General features: G+C 49.9%; 1 protein-coding gene across 1 annotated transcript; it reads left to right on the plus strand.

The window, feature by feature from the left end:
* Positions 1-6,647: 6,647 nt before the first annotated feature.
* NR0B2 (nuclear receptor subfamily 0 group B member 2) lies at positions 6,648-9,725 on the plus strand. Its single transcript, XM_019980442.2, has 2 exons — positions 6,648-7,242; positions 8,209-9,725. Exons 1-2 carry the CDS (start codon positions 6,702-6,704, stop codon positions 8,448-8,450), a joined length of 783 nt encoding a protein of 260 aa, XP_019836001.2. The 5' UTR covers positions 6,648-6,701; the 3' UTR covers positions 8,451-9,725.
* The last annotated feature ends 1,331 nt before the right edge of the window (positions 9,726-11,056 follow it).

An 11,056-nucleotide genomic window follows, 5' to 3' on the forward strand; every position in this document is an offset into this window, starting at 1 on the left:
TCCATGGAATTCTCCAGGCAAGAATACTGAAGTGTGTAGCCATTCCCTTCTCCAGGGGATCTTCCTGTCTCAGGGATCAAACCTGGGTTTCCCGCAGGTGGATTCTTTACCATCTGAGCCACCAGGGAAGCCCCTGTGTCAAGAAGGGAGGTATAATATATTTAATAGAAAGGGAGAAAAGTAGATTGAATCCCATTATAGTAGATTAAAATTACATGTAATAGTATGCACTCATGAGCTCAGTTGGTAAAGAATCCGCCTGTAATGCAGGAGACCCCAGTTCAATTCCTGGGTTGGGAAGATCCTCTGGAGAAGGAATAGGCTACCTACTCCAGTATTCTTGGGCTTTCCTTGTGGCTCAGCTGGTAAAGAATCCACCTGCAATGTGGGAGACCTGGGTTCAACCCCTGGGTTGGGAAGATCCACTGGAGAAGGGAAAGGCTACCTACTCCAGTATTCTGGCATGGAGAATTCCATGGACTATACAGTCCATGGGGTCACAAAGAGTTGGACACGACTGAGCAACTTTCACATGTTTTTCAGTATGTATAAGTAAATATAACTGTGTGTGTGTGGACGCATGCACACTCAAATATTCCCTAGCTCTAGGAGGGCCTGAGAGCAGCAGTGCAGTGAAGTCGCTCGGTCGTGTCTGACTCTTTGCGACCCTGTGGACTGTAGCCCGCCAGGCTCCTCTGTCCATGGGATTCTCCAGGCAAGAATGCTGGAGTGGGTTGCCATTTCCTTCTCCAGGGGATCTTCCCAACCCAGGGATCGAACACGGGTCTCCTGCACTGCAGGCAGACGCTTTATCCTCTGAGCCACCAGGGAAGCTCTAGGAGGGACTAAGAGCAGTGGCACCCTAATAGCAATTAGCAGATCTTGGTTTCTAAATTATTAATTGTTTTATTTAATTAATTTTTTTTGGCTGTGCTGGGTCTTAGTTGTGGCACTCGGGATCTTTGATCTTCATTGCAGATGTGGGATCCTAGGGCTATGGAATGTGGGATCTAGTTCCCTGACCAGGGATTGAACACAGGCCCCCTGCATAGAGAGTGCAGCAGCCTAGCCACTGAACCACCAGGGAAGTCTCCAGATCTTGGTTTCCAAATATGATTCTGGCACCCAGATCATGGTTTTTAAATACTGCTGCTGCTGCTGCTAAGTCGCTTTAGTCGTGTCTGACTCTATGTGACCCCATAGATGGCAGCCCACCAGGCTCCCCCATCCCTGGGATTCTCCAGGCAAGAACACTGGAGTGGGTTGCCATTTCCTTCTCCAATGCGTGAAAGTGAAGTCGTTCAGTCGTGTCCAACTGTTAGCGACCCCATGGACTGCAGCCCACCAGGCTCCTTCCTCCAAGGGATTTTCCAGGCAGGAGTGTTGGAGTGGGGTGCCATTGCCTTCTATTCCCCACTAAAACAGTAAATCAGAGCTTCTTTAGTACTGGTTGACTCCAGGGGCTGGAAAAGTGATATCTTCATATACCAGAAAACAAAAGACGTTTATAGAGTGATGGTGGTTGGTAGTGGTTTAGTTGCTAAGTCGTCTCTGACTCTTCTGACCCCATGGACTGTAGCCCGCAAGGCTCTGCTGTCCCATGGGATTCTTCAGGCAAGAGTACTGGAGTGGGTTGTCATTTCCTTCTCCAGGGGATCTTCCCAACCCAGGGATAGAACCCAGGTATCCTGCATTTCAGGCAAATTCTTTACCAACTGAGATACAAGGGAAGTCCCAGGCATGTCAAAAAGACATAGATCCCAGCTGGACGGGATGCCCATTGACAAGTCTGTGACAATCTGAGCATCAGAATAAATAATGAAAGTAACAGATTACAAGCCATTGAATAAAACAGGAGACCATGAATTCATACTTAAATATACACAAACACACATATTCAATGTATGAGGAGGAATGTTTACATAGTTTCAAAGTTCAGTTCAGTCACTCAGTCCTGTCTGACTCTGCGACCCCATGAACTGCAGCACGCCAGGCCTCCCTGTCCATCACCAACTCCCGGAGCCCACCCAAACCCATGTCCATTGAGTCGGTGATGCCATCCAACCATCTCATCCTCTGTCGTCCCCTTCTCCTCCTGCCCTCAATCTTTCCCAGCATCAGGGTCTTTTCCAATGAGTCAACTCTTCGCATCAGGTGGCCAAAGTATTGGAGTTTCAGCTTCAGCATCAGTCCTTCCAATGAACACCCAGGACTGATCTCTTTTAGGATGGACTTGTTGGATCTCCTTGCAGTCTAAGGGACTCTCAAGAGTCTTCTCCAACACCACAGTTCAAAAGCATCAATTCTTCTCCTTTCAGCTTTCTTTATAGCCCAACTCTCACATCCATACATGATCACTGGAAAAACCATAGCCTTGACTAGACGGACCTTTGTTGGCAAAGTAATGTCTCTGCTTTTTGATATGCTTTTTTTAAAAAAAGATCTTCATGACCCAGATAATCACAATGGTGTGATCACTCACCTAGAGCCAGACATCCTGGAATGTGAAGTCAAGTGGGCCTTAGGAAGCATCACTACAAACAAAACTAATGGAGGTGATGGAATTCCAGTTGAGCTATTTCAAATCCTGAAAGATGATGCTGTGAAAGTGCTGCACTCAATATGCCAGCAAATTTGGAAAACTCAGCAGTGGCCACAGGACTGGAAAAGGTCAGTTTTCATTCCAATACCAAAGAAAGGCAATGCCAAAGACTGCTCAAACTACAGCACAATTGCAATCATCTCACACGCTAGTAAAGTAATGCTTAAAATTCTCCAAGCCAGGCTCCAGCAATACGTGAACTATACAATTCCAGATGTTCAAGCTGGTTTTAGAAAAGGCAGAGGAACCAGAGATCAAATTGCCAACATCCACTGGATCATCCAAAAAGCAAGAGAGTTCCAGAAAAAAAAAAACCCATCTATTTCTGCTTTATTGACTATGCCAAAGCCTTTGACTGTGTGGATCACAATAAACTGTGGAAAATTCTGAAAGAAATGGGAATACCAGACCACCTGGCCTGCCTCTTGAGAAACCTATATGCAGGTCAGGAAGCAACAGTTAGAATTGGACATGGAACAACAGACTGGTTCCAAATAGGAAAACGAGTACGTCAAGGCTGTATATTGTCACCTTACTTATTTAACTTATATGCAGAGTACATCATGAGAAATGCTGGGCTGGAAGAAGCACAAGCTGGAATCAAGATTGCCAGGAGAAATATCAATAACCTCAGATATGCAGATGACACCACCCTTATGGCAGAAAGTGAAGAACTGAAGAGCCTCTTGATGAAAGTGAAAGAGGAGAGTGAAAAAGTTGGCTTAAAGCTCAACATTCAGAAAACTAAGATTATGACATCCGGTCCCATCACTTCATGGCAAGTAGATGGGGAAACAATGTAAACAGTGGCTGACTTTATTTTTCTGGGCTCCAAAATCAGTGCAGATGGTGATTGCAGCCATGAAATTAACAGACGCTTACTCCTTGGAAGGAAAGTTATGACCAACCTAGTTTCAAAGTACTTCCCCAAGAGATACTGATTCATTACAAAGAGGAAAAGAGTAACTGGTACACGGGAAAGTCTAGCAGAAATCCCCTTAATCAAGTAATCAAAGTGAACGAACCCTGGGACAAATGGAAATAGGTCCTCCCTGATATATCAGGGTGTATCAAGAACACAGCATCACTTCCAGGGACAGTCCTAGTAGGATACTAACCTGAGTCTAATCACAAAAAAGCCACAGACAAAACCTAATTGAAAGCCATGCTACAAAATAACAACTCTTCAAAAGTGTCAAGACTGTGAAAAGGGGAGGACAGACTGAGGATAAGTTTTCCTGACCAATAGAGGCTGAAGTGGGGCTTCCTCGGTGGCTCAGCGGTAAAGAATCCACCTGCAATGCAGGAGATGCAGTTTTGATCCCTGGGTAGGGAAGATCCCCTGGAGAAGGGCATGACAACCCACTCCAGTATTCTTGCCTGGAAATCTAGTAGACAGAGGAGCCTGGCAGGCTACAGTCCATGGAGTTGCAAAGAATCAGACAGAACTGAGCAGCTAAACAACAAGAGGCTGAAGTGTCATGGTGAAGAATTGCAACGTGTGATTCTGGACTGAGTCCTTTTACTACAGTGATTTCACTGGAGCATTTGATGAAATTTAAAAGGTAAAAACTAGAGATTAGGTATTAATTTCCTGATGTTATTCAATGAAATTAGATGTTAATTTCCTGGCTTTATTCAATGTCTGTTTCCTTATGTTGATTGTTACGTAGTATAGGAAAATGCCCTTGTTTGTAGGAATTGCACACTAAAGTATTTGGGGGTGCTGGGGCTCAGGTTGGCAACTTACTTTCAAATTATTTAAGGTAAGAAAAGTTCCCTGTACTATACTTGCAACCTTTTTGTGTCAGGCAGGATCTTAGTTCCTTGGCAGGGATCAAACTCACGCCCCCTGCGGTGGGAGCAGAGTCTTAACCATTGGACCGACCACCAGGGAAGTCCCAACAACTTTTCTGTGTTTGCATTAGCTTCAAAATAAATATCACTAACATGTGATGAGATGAGTAAAGAGTGTGCACGTAAAATATGTTGGCTCTTATTTCCAGGCACTTCATCAGTAAAAGTACTTTGGTGTTCTCCTGGGTTTGTGATGTTTGCATTTTTGGTCAGCTTATTTTAGTTTATAAATTATACTAACTTGTTTTTTCATTTATTAAATGTTCACTTTCACAACTGATTTTTCTACTCTTAAAGAAGGCCCTACAAAATTGTATGAGTTTCAGTCCCCATAAAACCAATATTCACGAGTGGCTTTCCTTTTAAAGGTAAGGAAGCTGAGGCACAGAAGCATGAAGTGACATGCCCAGGTCGCTCAGCCAAGTGCTGAAGCAGGGTTTAGACCTAGCTCATCTAACTCTAGACTCTCCTTCCAGGGAATGCTGTGAAGACATAGGAAGATATAAGGGCATTAAATGAAGTTTATAAGCGCAAGAATTAAGATTATTATGCGATTTCCGAAAAGGTCCACTTTCACAAATTTTATACAATTGTATGATAATGTGAACACATGGCTAGGGCTTCGCCCAGCATCTTAGAGCAGCTTTTTTAGTATGTATGTGTGGCCATAAAATTGATGTCCTTAGTTTGACATTAAACCTAGGTGATCAACCTAATTATAATTTATCAAAATCTACTTGTGCTTTTTTAAAAAGATTATTATGCGACTTTAATTGCATGAAAGATGCGTGCCTGTCCGTGGGGCCTGTTTGCCTCAGTTCCTCAGTCAGGGGAAGGGGGGAGCAAAGTCCTCCTCCAGTATGCCAGAAACTGCTTGGAGTTTGACACCTAGGGCCTCACTTTGTCCTCACAGCACAGCCCTGCAAGCAGGCACTGTCCTGAGTGACGCTCTGAGGCCCACGGAGATTTGGGGTTCGGCCCACAGTCACACAACTGGGAAGAGAGAGAGCCAGGAGAGGATGTCGGGGGTGGCGATGGTTGCCCAACAGTGTGTCAGCAGAAGGCTTGCCAAGCTGGGCTTGCCAAGGTCCACAGACCTGACATAGCCAAGGACCTTGCCACCAGCATTCACCACCCGGGCCCCAGCATCCGAGACAGCTGCCTGGGGACAGAGGAGCCATGCAGCTGGCTGCAGAGCAATGTTTCTGCCCAGATCATAAGTGGGCAACATCTGCAGCAGTGAGGCGAGGGCCCAGGTCGTCACCAGCTCTGGCTGCACAACTGGCCCAGTGGGTCCAGGGGAACAAGTAAGGATTTTGGAGTCAGACTGATCTGGACTCTGTCTCTTTTTAGTGATGTGAACTTGGGCAAGTCACTTTACCTCTTTGAGTCTCAAAAAGTAAGAATCTTGCCTCAGAAGGAAGCTCTGAAAATTAGAGTGGAAAGTGCCTGGCACATAGTAGGTGCTCAATAAACAGTAGTATTTCACCATCATTCTGCCAGGGCTTCTCAGAAGACAAGGGCCCTTCAAGAGGTCCAGGAATCCAGGCTGGGGAGAAAGAGTTCTTAAGGACCTTATTTTTGCAGGCCTCCCCGCCACCCAGAACTTGGGGTCAGAGGAAGGGGGCCTCCTTCTAGACTGCACAGCCAGGCAAAGTCTTCCCAGCTCCCCCAGGATCCTGGCTCCCTTCCCTGCTGCCTGTTCCTTACTGACAACAGGAGCAGGGCCTCAAGGTTAGGCAAACAAGCAAGTGATAAGGCGCTTCCAGGTTGGGCCTTGCGTTCAAGGCTCGTCCGGCTCTGGGGCTGGCTCCCCTGCTGAGCGCAAGTCCTGCAGGCACCAATAGGGACACCTGCCATGGCCACCTGCTGATTGTGCACCTGAGGCCTTGGTGCCCTGGTACAGCCTGGGTTAATGACCCTGTTTATCCACTTGAATCATCTGATAAAGGGCAGCGGGGCCAGCGGGCAGGCGGCCCTGTGCCCTGCACCCGCTGCTTCATTGACTGAAGTGATATCGGGGCCACGTGGAGCTCCCAAGTCTCCCTCCCCCACCACTTCCCCCTGGGTCCTGCCAGGGTCAGCGTGAGTTTCTTTTTTTTTTTTTCAATGAACATGACTTTTGGAGTCAAGGTTGTTGGGCGGTTCCCCCCTCCCTCCCCCATTTGGGGATATAAATAGCACCCACGGCACCAAGCCGAGGGTGGGAGAGCCAGCAGGAAGGCGAAGCAGATCCTCGACCATGAGCTCCAGCCAGCCAGGGCCCTGCCCGTGCCAGGGTGCTGCAGGCCACCCGACCATTCTGTATACACTTCTGAGCCCCAGAGTCAGGGACCGGCCTTCCGTGGCCCCAGCCCGCGGCCGCTGCCTGTGCAGGCAGCACCGGCCTGTCCAGCTGTGTACGCCCCATCGCACCTGCCGGGAGGCCCTGGATGTTCTGGCCAAGACGCTGGCCTTCCTCAGGAACCTGCCGTCTTTCTGCCAGCTGCCCCACCATGATCGGAGGCAGCTGCTGCGGGGCTGCTGGGGGCCCCTCTTCCTGCTGGGGTTGGCCCAAGACACTGTGACCTTCCAGGTGGCCGAGGTCCCGATGCCTAGCATACTCAAGAAGATCCTGCTGGAGAAGCCCAGCAACGGGGCAGGCAGCAGCCAGCGGCCCGATCGGCCCCAGCCCTCGCTAGCTGAGGTGCAGTGGCTACAGTGCTGCCTGGAGTCCTTCTGGAGTCTGGAGCTGGGCCCCAAGGAATATGCCTACCTGAAAGGGACCATCCTCTTCAACCCTGGTGAGATCCCAGACACTCCTGGATGGGGGCCAAGGCTGGAGGGGGGCAGGGCTGAGGCAGGGAAAGACACATTCTAAGGACTTAACAACTGAAATCCCTTTGGGTCCTGATTATCTCCAAATAGCCATTTTGCAAAACAAGCTCAGAGAGGCTCAGTGACTTGTGAAAAGTCACACAGCCAGGTAGGGGAAGAGAAAGAATGGGGACTCAGGTCTATTGATGTCAGAATCTAGTCCTTACTGCTCTGCTAAGAAATTTCCCTGACCCTTAGGGCAGAAGAAGGGGAGGGGAGGGTGGGCAGACCTAGCTATGCCTTGGGCACGCCTTCATGAGCAGACTGCATGGAGAAGTTCTGAAGATGAAACTGTGGTTTCAGAAAGACCACGTAGAGAAAAGGAATGAAAATGGGGGTCAGTTGGGGGGAAGAGGGAGGAGTCTTCGTAAATTTCAGCCAGGACAACAAATAGAGGAAGCCTTCTTTTTGATCTGAAAGGCGCCTAGATGAGAATTCCTCATCAAAATGCCCCCAAGGAATGCATGATCAGAGTAATTCATTATAATAATAGCAAACACTTGCATTACATTTACTGTATGTTAGGTCGAGTTCTAAAGGTTTTATATACACTAGCTCATTTAAACCTCATAACAAGCCTAGGAGATAGGTACTATTATTTGTTCCAATTTTACCAATGAGGAACCCGAGGCACAGAGATTGAGTAAATTTCCCCAAGGGCACACAGCTAATAAGTGACAGTGTGGGATTCAAAGCCAGGCCACCCAGGGTCTTACCCATGGTTCAATCCTGCCTCTCCGTGGATGGATAAATGAAGTGAAAATAAATAAATGAAGGAGGTAGTGATGGGGCCTCAAAGGCGCCAAGCTGGTGGCCTCGGGTCTTGGGCCAGTCTTGCCCTGTGGTATTGGAGTAGGCCACTCACCAGCCATCTTTGCCTTCTCTGCCCGCAGACGTGCCAGGTCTCTACGCCTCATCCCACATCGGGCACCTGCAGCAGGAGGCGCACCAGGCGCTGTGGGAGGTCCTGGAGCCCTGGTGCCCAGCAGGCCAAAGCCGCCTGGCGCGTGTCCTCCTCATGGCGTCCACCCTCAAGTCCATTCCACCCAGCCTGCTTGGAGATCTCTTCCTTCGCCCTGTCATTGGAGACGTTGACATCGCGGACCTCCTTGAAGACATGCTTCTGCTGAGCTGACCTGCTCCAGCCCAAGCAGGGCCTGGGTGGAGGCTGGCAGCACTGATTCGGCCTGGCTGTCCCCTGGGTGACCCAGTGCTCCCAGAGGCTTCCCCAGAGCAGCTGGCCCCAGCCCAGCCAGGTGGGCCCTCACTCAGCCACACCCCACCCTGTCCCTCCTCAGTTTGGACACAGTGCTCCAGCTGTCTGGCCAGCTCTTGGTGGTTCCAGAACCTCTGGGCCAAGCTTCCTGTCCCCTCCTGGGGCAGGGTATAAGTTTCCACTGCTCACTGGGCCAGGAGTTCTACTGACTTTGCACAGAACTGACTTAAGTTATTGGTTTTTGTAATAAAAGGTGTGACACCCCTGGAACTGACAGTGTAATTTGTACATGTGGAAGGGACTGGTTCATCTCCAGAGTCCCCCGCCTGTCAGAGGAGCCCAAGAGGAAGGAACTACAGTGACACAGAAGCCAGAACTCAGGAAACTGGAGTTTTGACTTTTCAGGGTGGGACGGTGATTTCATTTCTGGCGGTGAGATTTATTTTACATGGATCTGATCCAGGAGTTAGTATCAGTTCAGGACCCCACACATCCTTGCCTTTATATCAAGGGGTAGGAGTATCCCTCCCTGTTCCTCAAATCCCCTGCTGATCCCTCCCTCTGCTCCTGCCCCAGCCTCCGTCTCACCTCACTGAGAATCACCAGTAAGGAAAATGAGGCAGCCCATTTCCAAATTGAAACAGTTTACGGGAATCTCTGCCATTTGGGATCATTCACTTCCCCTATGGCATCACTGATTCAATGGACATGAGTTTGAATAAACTCCGGGAGTTGATGATTGTCAGGGAGGCCTGGCATGCTGCAGTCCATGGGGTCACAAAGAGTCGGACACGACTGAGAGACTGAACTGAACTGAACTTCCCCTATTCTTGCAGCAGAGGGGAGTGGTCCCCTGTTCTCCTGATGGGAAGGGGCAAGGCAGTTAGGGCTGACCTGGGGGCTGCTTGGAAGCCAAGGCAGACCAAGGTTTAGCTACCACACCAGCTGTTAAAGTCTGAAACGCATCCCCATGGCAGCTGGCTCACAGCCACTGCCTGAAGGCCCCCTGCATTCTCTCCCACTGCCCCTCAGTGCTCACCCTTCTCCTGGTACCCATCCTCCTGTCCAGCACCTAGAGAGGCAACGCTTGGCACAGCCATGGCGTCCAGGGCTGCTCCATTCAGTGCATGGCTTGTGTCTATTCTGATTGGTCAATGTCTGTGCCTCACTGTTCATTAAATATTTTGAACATCACCCAGTTCACGGTCAATGACCTGCAGGATGGGCAGGAGGGGATGATAACAACACACACGCCTATAGGACCCCCCTTTCTGGCCTCGCTCTTTCTCCAGCAATGAGGCCTGACCTGACCAGGCCCCACCCCCCTCACCACCACAGTCTGGATTCTTCTCACAGGGGGCCAAGTTAATGATTACTCCACAAGAGGTCATTCACTCAGGGACAACAGTCTAGGAGTCATCACTCAGACCTCTCCCTAAGGCCCCAGGGAAAGAGACCACAACTGAATAGGCCATAGACCCATTATGGGCACCCCGTGCTAGCAGCAAGGGTGCCCCTGTCCCTTACCCAATCACCCACTCACCACTCAGACACCGGAATGAGGCCGAAACTCACAGCTCAGACCCCACAGTGAAGACAGATGTGAAACTCGGACCTACACACACCCTAAGTTGAACAACTCAGACATTGCCTACATTGACCCGCAAAGCAGATCTTCCATCAGCACACACACATCACAGAAATGCACGGCCCAGATACACTCACCCAGTGACACACGGCAAACACGTTCAGGGAAAGGAGAGACGCTCCCAAGCCAGATGTTCACACCTACGCCAACTCTGCAAATGAATGGGGCACATCAGGGCATGCTCACCATCTTCTGTGTGCCACAGGAAAAAGATCAGTGGCCCCCAGCATAGGGAGACCTGTGCCCGCGCACCTCCAGGGTCTACCCACAGGCTACAAGTCCAGCCAAACTGCTCTGACCAGCATTAGGGCCTCAGTCACTCCCTTTTCCCATGGTGACCCCAACATCCACTGTCAGAAAGGCCATGTCCTGCTCAACAACCACCCCCAGCCAGGACTAATCATAATCCTTAAATAGAGACATCCTCTAGAGACCAGGAGCAAGCCCTACATCTCTCCACCTTCCTCCCCTCCACCAGAACCCCAGACCCAGACCTCAGCCCCAGGCACCCCTCCCAGCCCTGCCCCCTGCCACCCCTTGGGCTCATTTCACCTGGAAGATGGATGAGGCAACCCTTTCAAGAGCATATACCTTGGGGGACTTCCCTGGTTTCCCAGTGGTTACGATTCTGTGCTTCACTGCAGGGGGCATGGATTCGCTCCCAGGTTGGGAAACCAAGAGTTCACGTGCCCCAGCTAAGGATCCTGCATGCCACAGCTAATGAATAGAGAGGAGAGGCTCGTCTCCCCATGGGAGCCAGTTGCAGCAGTTCAGGGGTCCGGGGCCATTCTATCGTTTATGTCCCTTCAGTAAGCCCCCCAGTAGTTTACTGCGGCACCTCTCGGAACTCTCAGGCTGAGTTCTTCCTGCCTCTCAC

This window comes from Bos indicus, chromosome 2 (assembly GCF_029378745.1).
Source record: "Bos indicus isolate NIAB-ARS_2022 breed Sahiwal x Tharparkar chromosome 2, NIAB-ARS_B.indTharparkar_mat_pri_1.0, whole genome shotgun sequence".
Taxonomy (NCBI): Eukaryota; Metazoa; Chordata; class Mammalia; order Artiodactyla; family Bovidae; genus Bos; species Bos indicus.